Source organism: Gobius niger, assembly GCF_951799975.1.
Source record: "Gobius niger genome assembly, chromosome: 8".
NCBI lineage: Eukaryota > Metazoa > Chordata > Actinopteri > Gobiiformes > Gobiidae > Gobius > Gobius niger.
The window spans coordinates 26,517,271-26,541,923 of record NC_136859.1 but is presented as its reverse complement, the minus strand read 5'-3'; the positions used below and the strand labels follow the sequence as shown (position 1 = coordinate 26,541,923).

At 42.4% G+C, this 24,653-nt stretch overlaps 1 protein-coding gene across 2 annotated transcripts in view; it reads left to right on the top strand.

Moving 5' to 3' along the window:
- Positions 1 to 24,653, top strand: part of LOC306967046 (cell adhesion molecule 4-like) — a 220,978-nt gene that overhangs the window by 164,399 nt on the left and 31,926 nt on the right. For both annotated transcript variants that reach the window (XM_079561946.1, XM_079561945.1), the window contains exons 2-4: positions 1,065 to 1,214; positions 15,118 to 15,405; positions 22,105 to 22,266. In XM_079561946.1, coding sequence (XP_079418072.1) covers positions 1,065 to 1,214; positions 15,118 to 15,405; positions 22,105 to 22,266 — 600 coding nt within the window. The remainder of the gene's footprint in view (positions 1 to 1,064; positions 1,215 to 15,117; positions 15,406 to 22,104; positions 22,267 to 24,653) is intronic.

Sequence of the window (24,653 nt, the reverse complement as noted above, 5' to 3'; positions counted from 1 at the left end):
CAGTGCCCTCTGCTGGACACGTGTGGAATTCTTTTCTCTTTTTTGAAATTTACACTGCCCCCCCTAGTGGCTGGCGTGAGCATTCTGGTTATTCTTTAAAAATCCAGAGACTGTGGGCCTTGTTCTTGACACATGTGCCTTAGTTGCTGATTATCTTCCAAAATACTGTACATTCATAAATGTTTCGCGTTTTTTTCAACAAATTGCTTTTAGAATTCCAGATACTAATGATCCAGAAGCCACTTGAGTATTCACAAGACACAATATCCGCTAATTATGTACTTATTGCATAAACCTTCAAACCCAGGCTGAGATAAATATCGGTTAGCAAGTGATAAGTACTGACACGTTTTTTAATTAAATAGAACTATTTCAATGATATAAGATTGGAATAAATAGCAATACATGAAGTGCTCTCTCTGACCCGCTGAATGGTCTCACGAATGACTCATTGTTAAACATCCTTTCACGGACTTGAGGAGAAAAAAAAAACGTTGCATTCAAAGAGCACAGGTCCTTCTCCCTGAGGGCGTTTGTTCCTGAACGGAGCGTCTCTTCTTTCAGGTGTTCCTCTAAACTCAGAACTGACGATTCTGCCGCTAATAGGACATTATGCATTCACAATAGTGTTGATTCATTCGGCTTTAGACTAGCCAGCGGCGCTGAGGCTGTTTGTGTTAGCTGTGTGTGTTTGTGCAGATGAATGGCCGTAATTATAATCATCCTTTATTATAATCATATGAACACACTGTTGATAAGAGCCCTCACTTACTTTGTTAGCGCTATTTAAAATAATACTATTTCTTTTTCTTCCCTATCGCTTTGTCTTTTTACTTCTCCATCCTTTTTTCTTCTTAGCTGTGCCTGTATGATAAACAGCAGTCAAATAAGGATCCTTTAAGAGGCTTTCTTTCAAAGGTTCTGTCTCTAAGTGGAGCGAAATTGAACATCTCCTTTGCTGTGCGTCTCTCCCCGCTCCTTGTCCGCTGTCTAATTTTCCTATTTGCCTTGTGCTCCATGTTCCCAATGATAACTGACTCACTTTGTGTCTCCTCTCTCCTCAGCGCACTGTCAGGCTGCGGTGCAAACGGAGAATGTGACAGTGTTTGAAGGAGCAACGGCCCAGATCTCCTGTCGCCTCCAGAACTACGACGGGTCAATAGTGGTCATCCAGAATCCAAGACGACAGACTCTCTTCTTCAATGGAACAAGAGGTACACGCGTTCACGCTGGCAGAGAACTGTAAATCGTCTTTTTTGAGTTGATGCTTTAACTTCTTGGTCACAAAGTATCGGGAGCTAGTGGTGGTTTTATCTGTTCAGGAATGGCTAAAAAAAATAATACTTCCATGTGATGTCAAGTGTGTTTTGGAAGTCGTTTTAATGAGCTCTGTTGTTTTGTGCAACAGAGTGATTAAAAAAAACAACTGTTACAGCCCCAGGCCTCCAGGCTCCCTCCCTTTTGTATGTTTTTGTTTGTGTGGCCTAAACCTGTCCTTTCCCTCCATGGATATCTGGCTGTGAGAGCTCTGGCCTGCGATTGGAGGACTCGTTCCATGCTCTGTTCTGGTTGGCTGGTTGACCACCTTGCTGCAGCCAAAACTATAAAAGCCCCCAATTTGTAAGAGTCGGGGCTGCTGGTCTTTGTGGCCAGTGCGCCATTTTGTGTCCCTTCCTTGTTTTGGCATTAAGTTTGTGTTACTTCTTGGGATGTTCACTTTCGTGGTGTGGAATCAAGTGACACTCGTCTAGTCGTGACTTTGTTTGGTGTTTGTTAGGCCTGATTTGTTTAGTTCGATTTTGTTTGTTTAGTTTTAGTAACTTTCTTTAACCCATTTTACATCTTGGTTTTTGTTACTTCCCTCACCCGAGCTGAGCTGGGTCGTAACACAACAAAGTCATTAAAAAGCATTTAGTTGATGATGAGCAACCAGTACACTCTAAGCCTGCTTCACAGCAACAAGGTCCCGGGTTCGATTCCCACGTGGACGGGCCCTTTCTGTGTGGAGTTTGTATGTTCTCCCCATGTCTGCGTAGGCTTCCTCCATTCACTCCAGTGTCCCCTACTAAAAACATGTACAATAGGCCAGGATGAATGATGGTGGCGGTCAGAGGAACCGTTGGCGCCCGAGTATGGAGTGAATGTAAAATTGTCTCATGTATAGCGCTTTGTGACAAAGGGCCAGATCTTGTGGCGGCGCACGGGGCGGCGCAGGCTCTTGGCGAATTATTGTCCGAGTGGCGGAGCTATATGTGCCATTCGCCTCCGCCACCTGTGAGGGGGCGTCACAAGAGGAGGTGAGTGCACTGATGGAAACACGGCTGACATTCACTTCCTCGTTTACATTGTGCTGTCTTGCGTTCTTTCTTAAGCCTTAGGCTCTCACAGGTCAAACTAAAAACTTTATTTACCCCATCGTGAGCTAAACAATGTTCACGTCTCGAGAGAAAAAGAGCTACAGCATCCGCTGTGGCGCGGATCGGCCCGTGCTTAGCGTGAACGCGAAGCAAAACAAAAGCACATGTTCACCCCCACAACCACTCTCCTGGACGCAGGGTCGATCCATTCATTTTTCACCAAGATCTTGTACTGATGATGGGAGAGTGTGACCGCTGTGCTAAGCCTTCTCCAGCACATCCCAAAGATTCTCAATGGGTTAATATCTGGACCCTGTGGCGGTCAATCCATGTGTGAAAATGACGTCTCTGGCTCCCTGAACCAATCCTTCAACAATGTGAGCCTGATGAATCCTGGCATTGTCATCTTGGAATATGCCCTTACCATCAGGGAAGAAGAAATCCACTGATGGCATAATCTGGCGAATACAAGCAGCCGAAATGAGTTTCCTTCGCAGGGTGGCTGGGTGCCAGTGTTGTTTTTGGCAGCCCTTTTAGTTTTAGTCTTAGTCTTAGTCCTTTGGACGAAAATGCATTTAGGTTTAGTCACATTATAGTCATTTCAAAATGTGATCGTTTTAGTCATGTTTTAGTCAGACGAAATTGTAAAGTTTTCGTCGGTTTCATTATAAGAAGTGATAATTAATTTCGATAAGTCTTGGAAATTGGGATAAATAATAGCTTCTATAGCTTTTGACAAACAGATTACACCACGATAGGCACTGGCAGAAGTGGTCGGCCGACCACTTTTCCCAAAAGCGCCCGCTCTCCTCGTCCTCTGATCGCTTCGCTTTTTTTTTTACCAACAGCGCTGTCTGCACATACGTAGCCTACCTCAACGTGCTTTCTGACAATAAACAATAAACAATAAAGTCCCTGTGACATGGATGTCAGACGCTCCGAGGAGGATGTACTCGAGCAGTGACTGCACGCCACAGGGAGGGAGAGAGAGAGAGAGAGAGAGAGAGAGAGAGAGAGAGAGAGAGAGAGAGAGAGAGAGAGAGAGAGAGAGAGAGAGACAGCTGGAGGAGGTGGTCAGCTGATCTCTTTGGCGTTGCTAGTGTTTTGGAGCAGCGGTGGCACAGAGCGGGTCTTGTTGTGACCAGAATTGACAAGTGACTCAAAACGCTTCACTGTAGTTTATGAATGACAAAATGTACGTGATCGATAGAAGCAAAATCCCCGTCACGTTCCTCAGGTTTATTATGCTTTTAGATACAGTATGACGCAGCTCTGTCTGTAGCGTTGCTTTTGTGCTCGTGGCAGACATAGCGTGTTTATTCGTCTGCCCTCAGGTCCATTTAAAAGCAGCCATCAGTGACGCACGGCCCACCCACTTTACAATTCTCCCGCTGCAAATGTCCTCACTTTGCATTTTAAGCGATTTCACATTAAAAAGTCCGATAACTGCTGGGCTAATTTAGAAGATGGCTCTACTCTTTGCCCCAACAGCGCAACCGCTTGAACAATGCTGAAAGCTTTGTTCCCTCAACTCCCCTCCTAATCCACTCTTGGAGATATGAGATCAGACTTATTGCTGCTCCCCATTAGAAAAGACCTTGGCAATCACATGTTTTTTTTTTTTTTTTTTTTAAGGTCAGCTTTATGAAACATTATAAGCAATAATATAATGAAGTCTCAAAGTGGGCCCAGGGCTACGTAATGGCGACGTGTTCCATCTTATGATTAATTAGGGCTAAAGTTTCAACCTTCACAGTGTTTTTCTGTTCTGTTTTGCCAGTAAAGCTGTCACCAACAAACTATGGATCAAGGTTGTTTGGTAACTTAATTGGAACTTGTGTGTTGCAAATGTGGTCTTCTTTAGTCAATCCTCATACGATTTCTCCTTCTCCTCATAATGTATGAACCTAAAGTACATTATGCACAATTATATTTCACATTTTGCTAAAAAAAAAAAAAAAAAAATCCCAGTTTTCTGTAGTTTGTACCATTTTTGTGGTGTTTATACTTTAAGTTCCTCCGTGCCTCGATGGTCCCGGGTTTGATTCCCGGCTGTGTGGAGTTTGTATGTTCCCCCTGTGTCTGCGTAGGTTAGTGGTAAAAAAACATGTGCAATAGGTTAATCCAGCCTGGCTCCACATCATGGAGATGGGTCCCCGAGCACCAGCCCACACTGGCAGGTCACTGCTCCGACAGGTCACCCAGAGACATTGAGGATGGGTCAAATCAGGGCTGGCCCTAGCCAATTTGGCGCCCTATAGGCAAGGATGAACTTTGGCGCCCTCAAAAATTATTTCTGCGTGTTTCTTGACCCAAATAGCATGCTACAGTAGTAATCTATTTGGACACTTTTTGGATATGGATTATTGCTATATTATGAGTATCTATCGCGGCTCCTCGGAGGCGCAGAAGGATCAGGGCAGGCTCGTTGGAAAGACTGGAATCTCTTGTTTTCAACACAAAAGAGCGATAGAGTCTCTATCACTTTCTGATCCAAAGTTATGTCCAAAAATCGGCGATGTTGTAAATGGTGGGAGTGTGGGGTTAAAAAATTAAAGCGCAATTTGGCGCCCCCTCCAGCAGATGGTGCCCGAGGCGGCCACCTGGCCTACTGACAGGAAGTGACATAGAGTGAGTCAAACTGCTTTACCTCTATCTATGTCACTTCCTGTCAGCAGCTTAAAAATTCTAATAAAAATATCACTTTTCTGCTTAACATTTCTTCATTGACAAGCTGCTTCACTGAAATAAAATAACATTTATTACTTACGACGAATGTTATCCACCTATTTTCAAAAGCATGAAAACCTGTCATGGTGGCACTGAAAGGTACTTAAACATGATAAAGGCCAAGCAACTGCTTTCAAAAGACTATTTTGACAACTCAAATACTCGCCCAGCCTTCGGAATATAAAATGAATCACAATTATTTTATTCATCTGGCACATTCACAACTCGAGTGCTGCTCAATGGCTCTGTAAAACTGGTCACAATGTGTTGTAGTGCCAGGGCTAAGCAACTTGTTCAAGAACTCCTGGCCCAAAGTTGGTGGATGTGAAGTGGCCAAGGCAAGATCGCACTCTGCACTTCTTTTTAGCCTTACTTTACGAATGTAAGTAGCCGTTTGATACAGTATATTATGCCAAAATTGTGTCTGTTTTTTGTTTTTGTTTTTACAGACTATTACCTTGTATTAAATCAATACCATGCTTAACCCGCAATTATCAAACCGCATTGTTTATTTGCCAGTGTCTCATTTCATTTTTCACGCGTTCTTGAACCCGTTCCAATTATTTTCATTGATCCCAGCCAGAGGCGCGCGTTATTATATCGATTCACAAGTCGAGACTCCTGCACCGCGCTTAACAGAGGCCTGTGTGCAGTTGCCATCCACACCTATAGATTTTATTTCTGGGTTTTTTGCACATGGAGAAATCACAATGAAGTTAAAAGCCGGCGTTCTCCCCATTCAATACCGGCGGATTTTGTACAGCTCTTTGCGTTACAAAACTGCCTCTAATTGGCTCGCCGGGGGTCGCTGCGTGTTAGCGCTCTCGATCCGATGGGGGGGGGGCGGTGGTGAGCTCTATTACGCGCTTAAACGGAGCCGCGCTGTCCCGTGAGACGTGGACACAGGTCTGTCTGAGGGCAGCGTGAGGCCTTATCAGCGAGAGCAAGATGACGGTGACGATAAAAGGAGTGAAATGAGAGAAAGCAGCGAGAAGAGAAGAGAGGAGAGGATGTCGATGCTTCATGGTTTCACGTGGTGCGAATTTGGGTTTAATCCGTTGTTTTGGTCCATTCTCATACCTCAGTGAACATCTCTAAATGATCACAAGTTTGGCTCCAGTTTGGCTTCACCTAAATCTAAAAGCTTCTTAAAAAAAAAAAAAAAGATTTAATTAAAAAAAAGAATTCAATAGCAACAAAAATGAGATGAAATTATGAAAATGTAACAAAAACGCCACAAAAGAGCAACAGAAAAGTGATGAAAAAGCAACAAAAAAGTGACAAAAAAAGGATGAAATAGTGACAAAAAAGCTACAAAAGAGCAACAAAAAAGCAATGAAAAGGAATGTCAATAAAGGTTGCGACAACACAGCAATAACGCAAAGGAAAAGATTCATTCCGATCACTTTTGTAGGTCTTTTAAAAGCGTTCACATGAGCCGTTACAGTAGCCCATAGGCTGTGACCTTTTAGATTAACTGAACTGGAGAAAATGCACTTGGTTAAGGCGGGGGTTAAGAGGTTAACACATTGAGTGCCGCGCTGTTTTGGGGATTTAGCTGTTGAGTCAACAATCCAGACCATTTTTCATGATGTTTGTAGCACCACAGCATTTTCTATGTTATAGCTGTGGACACATGCTATGGATCGTTTGAAAGGTGAGACTCTAAGCTCTCCGTAGGTGAAAACAGTTTAATTCTATGTGCCTCGGTTCCTGAGAAATCCAAATAGAGGCTAGTTTTGATGAAAATCACTGCTTTTTTGCTAGATTCTGAGATAATTAGTCCTTTCTGATTAACTCCTCTCTCCAACTCTCACCTCTCTCCTCTCTGGACGGACACTAACACTCTTATGGGAAGAGGCAAATGCCTAAATATACTAGTTTCAAGTCAATTTTCAGCGACAACATTGCTGACACGTCTTTTAAACAGCCTGGTTCTCGGATTGAAGACTTTAACAGGATGTTTCTCAGCCGTCCTTGGACCGATTTTGACCATTTTAAAACTAAGAGAAACATTAAAATCTCAACTGTTTCGATCTGTCGAAGCTGCTCTGCATTGTCAAAGGCACTCTAGAGAGCGCGAGAGAAATGTCGGGTTTACAGCTGTTTGTTACGCAACACCACGCTCCCCGCGGACCAAAAACCCCCCGCAATAATACATATAAAAGGTCCAGATCCTGACTGTTCACAAGTTTTTGATCATCATTTATTTCACTTCTGTTCATCACAGAGCTACCAAAATCACACATATGGTGTATTATAGTGTCTAGGTTCGCAATAATAAAAATATATATATATATATTATTATTAAAAATTATGGGAAAATGTGACCAAATAACACATAACAAAAAAAGCAATGAAACAAAAGTCAAAACGGTGACGACAAAGCGGCAACAACGTGAGGAAAAAGATCCATTTAGATGCGTTTTGCAGGTTTTGCAGCTTTCAAATGAGGCGTTGCACTGGCAGTAAAAGGTTTACATTTGAAAGTGCGTTATGCACACAACACACTGATCATTTTTCTTAACAAGTGACTGCACCCTCGAGGTAAGAGGTACTTTGACTAGAAATGAAAATATCTCAAGGGGTACGCAAGACAAAAAGGTTGGGAAACACTTAATTAAATGACAAAATATTATGATGGCCGAAGTATGTAACCTAAAAATATATATAGAAAACTTTTAATTGATTTCTGAAGTTGGTAACCCTCTATCCTGGTTTGCAGGACGGCGGTTATTAAAGCCCCCGAGATCCAGAGGCATGTAATTTATGTGCTCGGCGGTGGCTTCTGACAGCTGCTCGCAGACAAAATATACCGTTCCTTAAAGTTGTATTTGCTTTGAAACTTCTGAAGAAACTGTATACTCAAACTCGAGCGGCGCTGCAGTCATTCTTCATTCAAACATTGTGCGGGTTTCAGCATGTCTAAGTTTGGAATCTTTTCAACTGTTTTCCTGCTCACCTTTGGCTTCTCATTGTGTGCCGCGGCAGTGACGGCTCAAAGTTCAGTTTGAAACATACTTTTAATGACTTTTGTTCTTCCTGTCAGCGCTCTCTCTCTCATCCATTCCTACTCTTGCTTTCATGTATGTGGGCTTTTCAGCATGGCAGGTTTTATAACTTCAAGTATATGGACAACACGTGTAAAACAAGAGGAGCCATGCATTAGACGGTTATAATGAACGACACGCAGCGGTGTGGTGTCTTTCTGCGAAGTGCATTAAAACTGTCTAACGCACGGCTCCGAGTTGTTTAATCCACTCTCTTGCTGCTGTGAGGATCTCCGTCAGGCTCAACGAAACAACATCAGCACACACTGCATCGCCAGAATCACAACAGGACTCACTACACTACTACTTTTTTTAGTTTAGCGTAAACTGTCGTCCTCGTAGTAACAAGAGATGCTAACATATTTAAATGATTAGCTCAGCTAAGCCCTAATCAATGATAAAATATTTATTTGATCAAAATCCCCACTTTCCCACATAAAACCATCAGATAAAAACAGTCTTTTATCATTGATTAGCGCTTAGCTTAGCTAATTATTTAAATGTGTTAGCATCTCTAAAGCTAAACGTTAGTTTGTTCGTTTTAAAAAATATATCACGTAAATTTACTTTCTGCTATCATTGATGTTGGGCAAAAGTAGCATTGTTTAGCTAAAAGCTCACATTAGATAAGAAAACAAATCAGCTGATTTCTGCTGTCAGGTATGGAAGTCGAGAAGCTCGTATTGACCCGAGTTCCCCAGATGAGCGAGCGTTCACATGCATTCCCCAACTGGGGAAGTCGTTCGCCTGAGTTCCCGAGGACCACATGAAGGCACCAAAAGTAATTCATGCTTATTTTTGTTCAGTCAAGACATCATTGAGACAAGCAGTTTAAAAAGGGAGAAAGAAAGACTCTATATGAAACGAGCACATTTTCTCCAGTTCGGCTTTACCCAAATCTAAAAGTTCCTCTACTGGAGCTCAGACTTAGGTCAGTGTAATGCCTCATTTGAAAACTAAGACCTACCAAACGAACTGTAACTTTTATTGTCGCTTTTGGCACGGTTTTTGTCCCATTTTAAGAGGATTTCAACAAACAGGTGAGGTGCGTTTTTGAGCGGGAGAATAAATCCTAAAATGTTCGAAAACTATTAGTTACACATGAGTGAAAATAAACTTTGTTATTATGAGGGGAAAACATACTATGGCTCAATATGGGCTCTCTAAATGCTAACTGCTACTGTACATAGATGGTGCTGGCTATTTCAACTGTAGAGAATTAATTATAGTTGGGAACATTACACAAACGCTTACACTCTACTCTGCAGTGAATATCCTGTTTTAGAAGACTTTTATAGACAATACATCTTACTCCCAGTGCGCTTCTCCCCCTTTAGGGCTCTTCCAGTCTCATTTCATTCCCATCTGCCACTGCGATACCTGGCTTACAAACTGACTTCAGTCCCCAAGTCCCCCCTTCTTCCACCTATAACTGCAGTAAACGCCTTGAATTAGTTTGGATGTTTTTGCAATCCAACAAGCAGCCGGGGTGTGTTTTATGAGATGGCCCGGGCAGAAAGCTGTAATGAAGCGGTCGAACATATTCAAATAGATTTCTCTCTCTCTCTGTTGCTGATGTATCTGTGTCTCTGTCTCTCCCCCGGCTCCACCTCAGCATGCAAATGAGCCGGGACAATAAAGGTGAACTCTGGCTGGAGCAGAAAGCCTGACATTTAGTTGCCATTTAGTGCAGAAGGAAAAAGGAAAAAAAAAAAGATTTACCCTCCTGATGGGAGTAACTCTCTAACAATGCTCTCCCCGGCAGCAGACGGACTGGGAATTTGGAGCTGGCGGATTAGTCAGGTGTACTTCCAGGAACTACAAACTCTGCAGCTCGGGGACGCCGCACAGTCTCTGGTGGATTTATGTCTCTTTCCATATTACTCTCTCCCACCTGCCACATTATATCGTTAGTGACTTCTAATGAAACTTTTTTCTATGCAAAATAGTCATTATGTACTTCTGGAATGTACCAAATCCAGCCCTTTGCGGATACTACTGTGAAGAGCTAAACTTTCTTTTTTTTAACATTATAGTGACTCTGAGACTTTGAATCATTCTTCACCCTGTGCCACTGGGCCACATGTTCGGAGCTGTGGGCAAACCGTGCAGCACCAGGGGCTGATCTTGAGCCAGGATTTTGATCAGGATTATGCCTTGTTTCTGGGGGGATGACGAAAAACTGCACTGCTGGGAGAACACAAAGAGAACATGCAAAAAAAAAAGAAAAGATGCAGGAATCAAACCTACCTGATTGTAAAATCACCAAATGTCAAACTAAGTGTGTATTCAGACCAGAAAAGTACTTTGGTCCGTTTGTTTGGTCCGGATCAAAAGCTGACTTTTTTTTTCCGTTTGGTACTTTTTGCAAGTGAACTATATTTTGTAAACAAATACACGTAAGTGACGATCGAGGCTCCCATTGGACAGCAAATGAAATAAAAATGAATATTTGATTATGATAATAAAAGAAGCATAAGAGACTAAACCACTACCATTAACCTCAGCTTCATCGGAGTAGCTGGAGGAAGAGGTGTTGTGCAGATGAAGGGTCGTCTGCTAAGCTGTTTGTTTCTATTATGTCCATGGGACAAACTGTTGTTCTTGTTTCTCCACTCTTCTTTAATGCGTCTCGTACTTTAATTTAAGTTTGGCGAAGTTTTTTCCACTTTGATGCGGCTGTTCAGGAGACCACTCAAAGCCTCCTTCATTTTCTCGCTAAACACCAACACATTTGTGTGTCTTTTCTAGCAGTTGGTTGTGCATCTGCCCAAATATCCAGGAGGCACAGTGCCTCCTCGTTGCTCCACGGCTCATTGTTTGTAGCATCCATCCAGTATTAGTGTTAGCAGCAGCGAAGGGCTAATTTTTCCCATGGTGCCTTGCTACGGTGGCTTGTTAAGCCCAAAATGGCGCATGTATCCTGGAGTTGTTTCGGATCAACAGTGATTTGTATTCACACCTGAAGCGAACCGCACCAGAGTCTGTTTGGAAGCGAACCAAAACCATTTGAAAACGTGGGTCTGGGTCCGGTTCTTTGATCTGCACCAGGATTCGCTTGTTGTGTTCAAACCTATATAAAAGGTCCGGACAAACGAACCCTGGTCCGTTTAAAGTGGTCCAAACAGTGCAGGTCTGAACACACCCTAAGTCTTTGGTTCAAAATTGAAACTTTCTCAGTGCAGGCCTGCAATTTAGAGTTTGCTGGAGACAGCTCATTGCTATCCCAAATCTTCCATCTTACTTCCTCTCTCATCCCCATCCCGCTCACATAAAGCCAATATCTATACAGCGTTCTGATGAATGATGACCGGCTGGTACATCAGAGCAGTGCACTCTCCTCACAGTGGCCCATGCCAACACAAAGAAGCCAGAAAAAAGGACCAAACAAAATGGAGACAGAGAGTTTTGAGAGAAGCTTCTCGCCCGCATCAATATGAAACCATTTTCGCAGAGGTATTCATGAGGATCTATAGACATTGAACCACTGTCACCATGACAGTTATACACATTATTTGTTATTATCAACATTTTTCTTCCAATTGATTTTACTGTTTTCCTTGGTAACAAAAGAAAAATCGTTCGCAACTTTTTCCTGGCCTCCACTCAAGAAGCAAGCTATTTTGCTTGACTCTTTACGTCAAAATTGCAGCAATTGCCCTGTTTTCCAAGAAGTCTGCCTTGTGCACACTTAAAGGCTGCATTTAATTATATGACAGTAAAAAAGTTGATGCAGCGACAAGCAAAAGTGTTATAACCAAACAACAGTGGCCTATTCCATTTAATAAAATGTCTATTATGTGTAATGGGCTCTTTGGAGCTGTTAACAATGTTGTCACGTTTTTGTACCTAAGTTGCCAAAACAATGTTTCGTTATCTTTTTTTTTTGTGCTTCTATTGAGTTCACACATGTAGCAGTAATCCCATAAACACTCAAAACTCTCCAATAGAAACTTTAATCCAGTTTAGTGCTTTCTGCCATTTTAGTGCTCTTAGATTTCGCAGCTGCTTTCGACATGATGGACCACACAATTCTTTGAAACCGCTTGGAAAAACTGTGTGTGTCAGGGGGACTGCCCTGGAGGGGTTTAGCTCATATCTTCAGGGGAGGTCGTGCTTTGTCAGGCTGGGGGGGCTCCACCTCGCCTTCTGCCCCTCTTCACTGTGGAGTCCCCCAGGGTTCTATACTGGCACCTGTTCTTTTTGCACTCTACCTCCTCCCACTAAGCTGTATCTTTAAGCAACACGGCATTCAATATCATCCATACGCTGTCGACTGCCAAATTTACCTACCACTCACACACACAACCTTCCAGCCCCAAGACACCCCTGTCTTAGTGACATCAAGGCTTGGTTGGCCCATAACTTTCTGAGTCTCAATGAGGGTAAAACTGAAGTCATTGTGTTTGGAAACAATGACCCCTTTTGGTTTTTGATTCTTTTAATTCTTGTTAAACCCTTGGTCACCAAACTTAGCGTCACTATTGACAATGATGTTAAATTAAACAAGCAAGTAAATGCGGTCGTCAAATCTGGCTTTTATCATCTCAGGCTTTTATCCAAGGTGAAATCTTTTTTTATCTCGAAAAACGTTTGAGCAGTCCATTCACGCTTTTATTTTGTCTTGACTTGACTACTGTAATGCACTTTACACTGGAATCAGTCATTTTAGCACTTTCCCGCTTACAGTAAGTCCAAAATTCAGCAGCACGCCTTTTAACCGAGACCAAGAGACACAAGCACATCAACCCCGATTTTAGTCTCCCTGCACTGTCCGTTATAGAGTTGATTTAAAAATGTTCCTTTTTGTGTTTAAAACTTTGAAATGACTAGCCCCTCAATTTATCACTGACCATTCAAATCTACAAACCAGTGAGTGCACTGAGGTCTGAGGGCCAGATCCAGCTTGTGGTCCCTCAAACTCGAGGGGACAGGGCGCTTCGGTCGTCCTTCTAGATACATCTTACGTTTCCTTACGCATTGAAGCGCTCGTCTTCCCTACTTTTTCAACATTTAGAGCCACTGCACTGGTGTCCAAGAGTGTTTGAATCATCAATAAAGAATGTCATTGGACCTTTAAAAGACCCTGAAGGCTGCGGCTCTTCAGACTAGCAAAGAACAAATGATCTCCCACAGAAAATGTGTCGACACAGTCAGTGTCAGTGTCAATGATATTCATCTGAACAGGTTATTGTGCTTTTACATGCTTTCTATTAAATGTCTTCGTCAAAACATTCACAATATTTTTTGCTTTATCTTGAATCGCGGGAGTTACCTATATTCTGGGTACCCTTCATTTAGAAACTAGTCCAAATCCCATGGGAAAGAAGAATACCTCTTTCCCAAATCTGAAATTGAGAGAAGCAACACATCTGTTATGTTGTATCAATGTAGTGCCTAGAGCAGAACCACAGAGACGGAGAGACTTCGCAAACTCCCTCTGAACTTTTTTATATCAAACCCAGCCTCAGATTTAGCAGCGCTATCAATCCCGTCCACAGAGAATCCGGGATACTGTCACTGCCGCAAATTCTTTCTTGTTTCATTTTTCCCCCCCTTCGCCGGAGCTGTCCACAGAAGTGACATCACAAATGAGACGCTTGTGAAAATGACTCCCACTTCCTCTAGATTTGAGGGAGACACTCTAAAGCTCATTTTGGAGCGCTGTCCCGAGGTAAAAGCGTCAGCATACTCCTGAAGAAAATGTGCTTGTTTCAGCGGCTCTAATATTTACTTATTATGAAAGAAAAAGAAGACTTTATTTGACTTTGTATTGTCAAGTCATTGAGCTTTTCAACATTTGCAGTAAGACTTGAAAGATCAGATCAGCTGACACGTTCCTCGCACTTTCACAAGAGGAAGCTCATACATTTTGTCTGTTTTTTGCTCTATTTTATATTGCCTTGTGTTCACCTGCTTTGATAAACCTCTCAGTGCGTGCCAACATCATCAACAAGATTTGCAAAGGGGCTCTTTATATGCACATATCATCTCTTTTGGAAAACATCCAAGCCAATTAGACAAAAAGGGAGTGTTATCTTCCCTAGCCACACGCTCGGGCATAATGAGAGATTGGCAAAGATAAGCCAAATTACGGATATAACTCTGGAACCTTTTTATTTTTTATTTTTTTAGTGTGGATTTTAGTTACCCGTGGCGTATTGATTAGTTGGGGGCACAATGACGACAACAGCTGCATGGGCTAAATAATGAAGTCGAACTAATGGCCGCTCTCTCCGATTAGCATTCTCGCCGCGGGTTTGCGGAGAAGTGGCCCGTCATTGAGTTGCTGTCAGAGTACAAAGCCACTCCCAAAGGACTCTGACAAACAAGCAAAGTCAAAATAACACGGATATAAACGGCAGCCAGAAGTCAGGCGCCGCGAAGTATTGCCGTTTTTGCATTACGCCCATGTAAAGCACAATCATTGTCAATTATTATAATGTGTACCATGAAAGCATACTGCAGTGGCTGAAGTATGGTATGACTCAGAGGTGGGTTGCAAAAGAAAGTTGGTGCCGTAAGTGCAGTCGGTGAGGCTATCGGGTACATATGAAAATGCATAATGTATTTCCTAGCTTTGTGCTATGATGGATGTTCTTGTGCAGGTATAGGAAGAAAAAGAAAGTTCAATATCATGCAATTTAATGTACGACCAAACATGGAGGTGTTTTGATGGTTAGCTGACAAACCATTATCTGCATGGTTGTTTTCAAAGGTTGCTGCATACAGGATTTCCTTTTTTTTCTCTTTTTTTTAGACACAGTAGCTCTACATAATGTTAATGTCACGCGCTTTTTGTTTGTATACTGTATATGTGTTTTCTCGACACCTATTTCAACGAACACGATGACCTCCTGTTTTGATTTCACTCCTCTTTGTGCTTGCAGTACATGATGATTGTGTTTGTCATAAATACAGAGCCCCTCATTGCTCACATGTCTTCTCTCCTTTTCTCTTTGCTCTGTGTCCTCCCTTAGCTCTGAAAGACGACCGCTTTCAGATGACGCTGTTCACGACGCGCCTCGTGAGCGTCACCCTCCGCAACGTCAGCGTGTCGGACGAGGGCGGGTACTTCTGCCTGCTCTACGCGGACGCCACACATCACCAGGTGGCCACGCTGTCGGTGCTGGTGCCCACCGACACGCCCGCCGTGGAGGTGAAGCAGGACGCGGTGGAGGGCGGAGAGTCCGAGCTCACCTGCGTGTCGCCGCGGAGCAAGCCCGCTGCCACGCTGAAATGGATGCGCAACGGGAAAGAGATACCAGGTACAGTGGGTCAAAACTGCACAGCATGATGGATGATGGATGACGCCTTTGGTAAAATACAATAGTGAAATAAGACGACTGGCAAAGTACTCTGAAAACAGTGCAGAATTGCAGATGATGTGTCGAATAACCAGTCTTTATTGCTACTGTAGCTTGTCATGCAGTCACAAGACACTAATGCATAGTATGTAATGTGGGTTTCAACCATAGACTGAAAAATATGGACGTAGATTCGTTATTAGCTGCTGAAGCCTAACAGGAAATGGGGACAGGCTCTGGATTATTATATACAGAATTGTCATTCTTACTTCCATATGTTTGTCTTAAAGGAACAGGCCACCGTGTTTTCATACTGAGATATTTTCTTACCTGAGCATAGACGAGTTGATACGTACCTGTCTGTCCTTTTTTTTTTAAGTTTATTTTTCACCCTATTCTAAATACAGGAGTTGGCTAACTACTAAGAATGAATACATAACACTTTTTAAGTAACTTACCCAACACTGCAAATTGGTTGCAGGAATGAGCTTCAGTTAACCCACGCTGAACGCTATGGGGGACGCCACCTTCAGTCTAATGCAGGGGTGCCCAAACTTTTTGTCTCCGAGGGCCAAAATGAAAAAGTGCCTCTGAGTCGCGGGCCAAACACGGCGATGTCAAGCACGAAAAACACATATAACTGCAAATTACAAAAGTTACTTTATTTTATTTTTTCAATAGCCTACATTTGTTTCTATCCATGTAAATAACATGCTATATTAAAACAAATGGTAACTATGGCAAAAGCCTAGTTTTAGTAGAAAAAAAATCAACCATTGTAACAATTTAGTGCAAAAAAACAACAACACCTGTATCTACAGCACCTACAGTAACTTTACCTCATTTGTTCACTGGAAGAAAATGCCACATTCGATTATTTTGAAAGTGTCAGTTCAGCATCAATTCTTTTAGAAGTCATTTTTTAACATATACTGTTGTTGATGTCAACAGCTTTTGCAATAAAAGTTGGAAAACTGTGAAAGTTGATGCTACAACGCTCTGTGATTGATAAATACCAAGACACCACAACAGTGTTTCCTTAACTTTGCGAAAGGAGTGAAACAGCGCCCCGAGTTTGGCGCTGGTGGTCAAAAAGTGTACTGCATCCATATTTACCTTTGAGATTGATTGGAAGAGAGTTAGTATTAACCACACGCAGAGCAAAAGTAGGTCACTCTCTGGCGGGCCAACAGAATTGTTTCGGCGGGCCAAATTTGGCCCGCGGGCCCCACTTTGGGCACCCCTGGTCTAATGCTATTGTGTACAGTCTATGAACTTTACTGATCGTGGCAGCTATTCAAATGTATCTTAGCATTGAATGTGGTAAATAAAACAGGTTAAGGTAAAACAGGGCCGAAACTTCATAAAATACATGTATTTTGACATCTGCAAAATGAGTGTGCAATGCTGTTTTTAAATATTTCAGGTTCTTAGTTGAACATATCGAGAACAATTTTTTGAATAGTGACTTAGCCTGATCCTTTCAATCCGACACATCCAGGTAAGAGGTTCTCACGGATCTCCGAGCATAGCCAGCCAAAAGCTGTGAGTGATAGCAGCTCTATTATGCGACAAATGAGCAGGTTAATGAGGTAATATGAAGAAGGTGAGGCCAAACGAGTCCGTGATATGGCAGATTGATGCCTGAATGGAGTCAGGAAGAATAGAGAGGTGATTGATGGGGTGACACAAGGACTGGCAGATGTAAAAGCAGGTAAAAGATGGAGGGAGGAGTAAACGTGGGAAAGACTGTTTTGGCCCAGGGGCTGAGTTAAAGCTTCTGCAGACAAGAATCAGGGAGGATGATAGTAGCGATTGGAATAAGCACTATTCCCAGCAGTTTTGTCATCCGCACTAAACATGGTCCCGACAAGACAATACCTGCTGCGAGAGCCAATTAATCAGTCTGCTGTGTAATTATTTATTGCAGATGTCAATCACTCATTAAAAGTGCATTGTGTGGAATGAATTCATATGCACCATTTCAGCCTGGAAAGACTCAGATAGAAACAAGAACAGCTTTATTGCACATAACTGGTATATGCTTGAAGAATGAGCACAGGGTTTCTCAAACTGTGGGACGGCTTCTTCAGATGGAACTCAGGGTAATCTGCAAGACTGATCAATTTTAATTAGAGAATTATTTCTTACGCTTTAGTGATACATTGCAGTTTTCTTCTAGTTAGGCATAATTTAGTCTGTTATAGACAATATTTAGACTTGGATTGAACTTGATTCAGGCCTGGTGCTACTCGGAAGGCCAGACTTAAGAACTATAGTGTTTATAGAATATAGACCGAAGTGGGAAGGGAATGATGAACACCCAGGCGAGCCAGAAGTGAGGCCAGGTGGAGATGGGGCGGAGGAGGATCACAGCACAAGCGGCCTTATAATGGGCAGAACTTTGAAATACACTTGTCCCTCAGTTTCAGCCTAAAGTTGTAACACACCTCACACTTAAGCTGCAGTCATCAAGCACCTCAGCCTCTCCATCTCCCCCTTTTCATCATTATTGCCTTTATTCTAGCAGTGTTTGCCAACTATAAGTCATGCACCGACGTTAACTTCATCAAACTAATCATTTTGCACATAGCGATAGTTTTTAGTTTTGTCTCTTGGGGTTAAACAGAAATAGTTGGAAACCCACTAAAGCTTTTTTTTTTTTTTATTGCCTCCTGGTTTCACCATCTGCAAGCGGCAAACAGGCAGACTATCAATGCCTTAGAGCAAGCATTATATCTTGCATGCTAAGAACTTTTCAGAACTTTTCTTTTTTTTTTAACTTTATTCCTTAAGTCATCAGGCTCATTTCCAGTGTGGCTTGTTTATACACAACAGCATGTCCCTCCAGGGCAACCACTTTCTAGGAAGGAACACAGTGAGGCAACGCAATCTGCACTGCCAGCAAGCGTTGCCAAAAAGCAGGGTAGTTTTATAAGAACTTTAAGGCAACAAATAACACAATCTACTGACGAGTCTGTATCAATATTTATTAACATGGTGCGGCAATTAAAATGATCTTACACTGAACCCAGAACTGTGATTCTGTTTCAGCTAAACAGTTAACAGTTGTTTTTTTAGGTCTTCGTTTGATCCGATCTTTTCTCTCCAGTGTCTTCTGTGCTCTTTGTCCAACTTCATCTCGGTTGCATAATGTATGAACCCCCCATTTGCAGAAAAAGGACCCTGGCAGCACCCTGCTACGCTTACCTTCCTATCACAAAGAGAGATGAACTTTTCATTCAACAAAGCCTCACTCTGGCTGCTTCACTTGTGATAAATCTCTAAGTCGTCTGTCAGTCGTTTGGCCTTGATCTCTCTCTTATTCTGGAAACTCTCCATTTCCCCAACAGTTTTCTCACATTTAAAGAGCCACTTCACTCAATAATACATCTGAGTCGGTGTCTGTCAGAGGCCCTCTGTGCACTTAACCCTGGAGAAATCATTCCGCGCTGCGCTTTTGAAATGACACTTGCGTACAAAGCTTTTTTTTTTTTTTTTTTTTTCCCGAAATCTTTGTTCAGCCCATTAAACCCAAACAATGTAATAAAAGCATTTTCAACTTTTTTTAAATTCTCTTCCAACCCTTGGACAAAAAATTATTATAATAATAATAATCAAACCTTCATGCTATTCATTCATTTAAGTGACTTAGGAGATTGTGAAAAGAAATGCATTGTAAAAAATGTTCTGGATACAATTGTGTTTTATTGAAATGGAAACTCAAATGGACATTCTCAGCCCCTTCTTGCTGTGAGGCACAAGAGCGACCCACTTAGGCCCCGTGCCCCCTCAAGCTTCAGTTCAATCTCCCTCACAAAGCTGCCTTGCTAATAAGTGAAACGATCACACCAAAACAAATTTGGGCATTCGAGCGGTGTCCAACACCCAGGGCTGCTGCCTCTCTTTCCCCGCCTCTTCACACCTATCTTGCATCTGACTTTGCAGTGAGTGGCTGCACACAGCTGAGGGACAGCTTTAGTTCTTTCAGATTTATTAAACATTACGCGCCACATCATGCACGGTATTAAAGGAACAGGCCACCGGTTTTCCATACTGAGATATGTTCTTACCTGAGCTTAGACGAGTTGATACGTACCTGTCTGGTCTTTGTGTCCATGGAAGAGCATGGTAGCTTCCAACTTCACCCCCGTTTGGAGCTATAGGAATACGTGGGGAGAGGCCAAATGCTAACAACATCTTTGGTCGTTTTGCGTGACTTGAGGGCACGCACAAAGGCCAAAGAGGTACGCATCAACTCGTCTAAGCTCAGGCAAGAACATATCTCAGTATGTAAAAATGGTGGCCTGTTCCTTTAAGCTTTTGCGGGACAAACTACAAACTTCTAGCCGTTAGCCGTTAGCTTCGAGACAGAAACACTGTGATAAAGCACGGGTGAGTTTCTTCCGGTGAATTCTTCGCTCCTGCTCGATGTTTTTAGCATGATGCTAGTGACTGTCACTGTTGTTACTGTGTTGTAATATGACAGTGATGTAACAAGACCCCATGTGATGTAAAAAGACCCCCCGTCTTTTAGACAAGACGCTGCTAACTCATAGGGAAATGACAGAGAGAGGATGAGCAGCGCCTCCTGAGCAAAATCTTCAAGAATTAGATTGATGCGGTTTTATTCGTACAGCCTAAACCAAACAATGCATGGCAACTTAAACAGAGAATAGAATAATTATGTCTTAGTTTCACTGTAGCTTGATTTTGGTCCTGATCTTGACACACTTTGGTCAATATCAGAATTAATACATTGATCCGTCTTGATATAGATGTTGATACTCAAGGCAGAATATCTCAATCGTTTCTGGTATTGTGCAGCCCAAATACTTCATAAGCGTTACATAATGCTTTGAATAATGACGTTAAGCATTCCTCAGGTATCTTAAACTAGCAGAGCATCTCTTCCGCTCAGCGATGTCTGAAGTCACAAATGGCTGGTGTCTCTTCCCTTCATCTTGTCCCCGACTTAAATGAACTGTGACAGTAAAGGTTAGTCGCAGATACAGGCGGATACGGCACTTTAATTAAGACCCTATCGTTCTCTCTCTCTCTTCTAGTCTCAACTCTTTCTCATCCACACCAGACGCTCGCCATCACGTTCCATCATGCTTTCATTTCGCTCGGCGGCTATAATTGCAAACAGTTTGAGTAATATTGTTGTACTCTGCGCAACCTCCCTGTACGTGGCCATGTCGGATCCGGTTAGTTTCTCCATGGAATGTTTCGCCCCCCCTTCACTCTGTTCCTCGGCCAAACTCACTTCTATTTCTTCTTCAGCCGAAGCCATCTTTGTAGCGGTCTTATCTGGGCTCTTTCATGTCTAGGCTGGTCTCGCAACCGCTCTCCATCAATCACGCCCATTCCGCCGGCCTGTCCCTCCGCAGTGGGTCCTTTTGCTCGCAAGCCTTTCTTTTCCCCAAATCTCCGGCCAAGTTCATCCAAACACTTCTGCATCTAAAACTATACCGCTCGGGCTTGGTTTTCTGTGGCGTCGGCTGTACAGGGCCATGGAAACCAACAGGCCAAAGTGTTTGAAGTCAGGGCTTTTACATGCTCATTAAATAACTTGAACTTACTTTTTTTTTCTTGGCACCAAACAACTGTGTTTACTCTGAAATGACGCTTCAAACATAAATAATTGGATTTCGCCCACTCTTTGTTGCAAAAAACTGTTTATAGACCTAACATTTCTATTAAAGTCATATTAGGTAACTCGAATTAATTGCACAGGGCACTTGGGTCTCTTCAACACTACTTTAAGGACGCACCTATTAAATAATCATCATCAGACAACAACAACTTGCTATCTCTGTTTGTAGAACTGAAGGTTTTTCAGTGCAAAATATGAAATGAAAGGTGATTCAAGCATTTAAAAGGGCAGAGGAAGTTATCTCAATGGTGTGATGTTGAGTCTAGTGTGCCCTTCCCAACTGTCACCCGACCCGACCAAGAATAAACGAGCTACCCAAATGTACAGAACTGGAGCAAAATTTACAAAAAAAAACTTTCCTTCACCCTGTCTTGTAGAAAAAGCTGTTGATTTACCGGTGCAAATAAACAGCTCTCGGGCTCATAATTACCATGAAATATCGATGCAAATGATTCCCTCGCTCATATTTCTGTCGTGAGCTCGCGCTGCAGCTACAGGTAGTGCCACTGTAAAAGCTCATTCATCAGTCGCGTCTATTCATCTCAACGCATTTCTGTTTGCCATTCACCTCCTCTGCCCTGCTGCTCTGGCTTATATTAAGCGGAGGGAACATAACATTGTGTCACTTGACATTTTAACTGGTGCAGATTGGTGTCATTTCAGTCAAACTCTTATCATATTTGTTTGATTGTTTCTCCAGCAGTGGTCTTGTGAAAGCTGAACGTGTGTGCAAGAATATGACACATCATCCTGAATCCTTTACTTAGACCAACCTTTCATGAACATCCATCTTACAAAGCAACAAACGAATAAGCAAAGCATTGGTGGAGCATTTGAAAGTCGCACCTTCTGCTTTATTTGTATAGTCTTCAATTTAGAGAGTTCTACACTTCTTTAACTGGGAATTAATGTTACTTGATTCTTGATGTAAATACTGATGAAACTACTTCTGCCATTGCTCCGTGACACTGACTGTTTTTTTCATCCTGTGTTGCGCGCAGGTGTGGTGTCCCAACAGCAGAACGGGAAAACCTTCAGTGTGTCCAGCACCATTCGATTTCCTGTGGAGAGGAAAGACAACGGAGCGGCTCTGAGCTGCGAGGCCTCCCACCCTACGCTCGACGTACCAAAGAGGGTCCGCCACTACCGCCTTGAAGTCTACTGTACGTCCGTAACCTAAGCAACACATTTCAGTATTGAAATAATAATAATTCTAATGATCAAGTGTTATACCTCCTTTTTTGGGGGGGAAAAGTAGTCCTGGTAATATATACACTGTCATTGGAGTCATATGGCTGCAGATTCTATTGGTAAAAAAAAAAAAATGTATCTGCACAAATAAGTCCAATAAAATGGAACATCTAAATGTAGAATGCAATGGACATTAGAACAATGTTTTCTTTTGTGGTCCTGGAGTCCTGGGGTTACAATTTTAAGGTTGTAAAAAATGTATAAATGCTTAACATTGAGAAAACAATCTATTAGTTCTCTGGATGCTATGCTATTTTGGGGCATTTATTTTGTACTTGTATTGCTTATAAACGTTTTCCAAGTTATTTCCAATTCATGAATACGATTTTCTACATTAAAATTAACATTTCCGACATATTTAGTCATATTACAGCAAGTCCGGCAGGTTTTTTATAGTACTCGGTGGAAAGATCGCACACAAAGCTCCATTCTCAGCCATTTAGAGATGACTGCAATGGGCGAGGAAAGTGCTTCTCTATGATCCTCATGGCTATGGTCCTCATGGGAGGGAGCTGACATTGCTGTACCACCCCCTGGTGGCCAGGGGCGACTCCAAAAGACACTTGGTAAACAGCGTTCATGAGCATTTTGACCCTTCCTAGCACTGCTTTAAAGCCTGCCTCCAAAGAGTTTTATTTTTTCTAAAAATTGCTATGACCCATGTGACAATGCTGGGTTTTATTTGTAAATCAGTGCCCTAGAGCCTGATTGACAGGCTCTGGAGCTCTGTGGTCCTCCCGTCTCTTTAAGGAACAGGCATCGTAGGAGCAGCCATGTTAATTTCACAGACCACTCGGGACCATTTCAAAAAATGGGGCTGAATGGAACACCAGTCATTTCTATTTATTAAATCTATGGATGACTGGCTGCCATTTTGTGATGTGTGGTGTGATCTCCCTGAGCAAAATGCTCTCTGAGAGCAACTGTTGCCTATCCATGGCGGCACTTTGTTGCCATGTGCGTAATGACGCACTGGCACAGCCAGTCAGACTGGCCTGTGAAACAAAAACAAGTGCTGCCTCCAACAACACTCTGAGTCAAGCTCAAGATTTTTGGAAATAAACCACTAAATCTTTGTTTGGAAGGCATGTGGGATAAGGAAACATGTGCATTTCTTTACTACTTTTTTGCCAAGCTGTAACTTTGTTCCCTGGAGGGCTGGACAGACGGGGCACCACTCAAAACAAACACAAAAAGTAAATTCTGTATATTATATATATTATTCTCAATTGAAATAAACACAGGCCTAGTTCATGCGGTCATTAACAACCAAATGGGCGGGAAGAGTTTGAACTAAGATGACTTAGTGGTACAGTGGTTAGTGTTTGTGATTCACAGCTTTTGGTCCCTCGTTCGATTCCCACCTGTACAGGCCTATCTGTGTGGAGTTTCAATGTCCTCCCCATTACCACTAGATGGGCCAATAGGGCAAAATGAATCGGAGGGGTATTGCTATTGCTATACTGGTAGCCTCGGCAGTCAGTCTACCCCAAGGGGCAGCTGTGGCTACAATATTTGCTCACCACCACCGCGTATATGGAGTGAATTAATACTTTTAGAAACTTGGTAATACAGGTTTGTAAAGTGCAATACAAGTGTAATCCATTATCATTATTATTATTAACTCGACAATTCCTCAACAACACTGAATCTGACACACCACAAAGACAGTTTTGCGATTGCAGTCAAAGCAGGTTCATCCTTATTACGTGGCAGATTTCTTACATTTCAGAAAGCACCCCCAGTTAGAGCTGAGGAGACAACCAAGGCAACCAAAACATGCACAATAGGTTAATCCACGTGCCAGGCGATTCTGACCATTGTATGAGCGTGCATTAAGTAAAAAGGAAACTCTCTAAACTGAGTGTTGACCCGGCTCAGCCCTTGTCCACAGAAACAGGGGTGGTAAACATGCATCAGAGCTTCACGACTTTATCGCACTCACTCTGGCACTTTTTGACACTGTTGCCAATGTTAGAGAGTAAACTAAATCTATGAAGCTGGTGGAATCGCATGTGTGGCACAGAAGTAAAGGGAAACCTGGAAATGAGCTGTTTAGCTGTTAAATTCTGTAAGATATCAATCAATTAAATGTGTGAAATGATCAAAAAATACCTCCATATACTAAAAACGCTTTGCATTCATCCCACAGAAGAAAAGCGCAATCACCTTTTCTCGATGCAGATTATCCATTTATATTGCTGCCACTGACAGCTCACAATAAATGCCAGCTATAATGTTGTCAAGAGAACGGCCTCATTTCTCAAACGGCGGATATCTCATTTTAGAATGCAGCCCG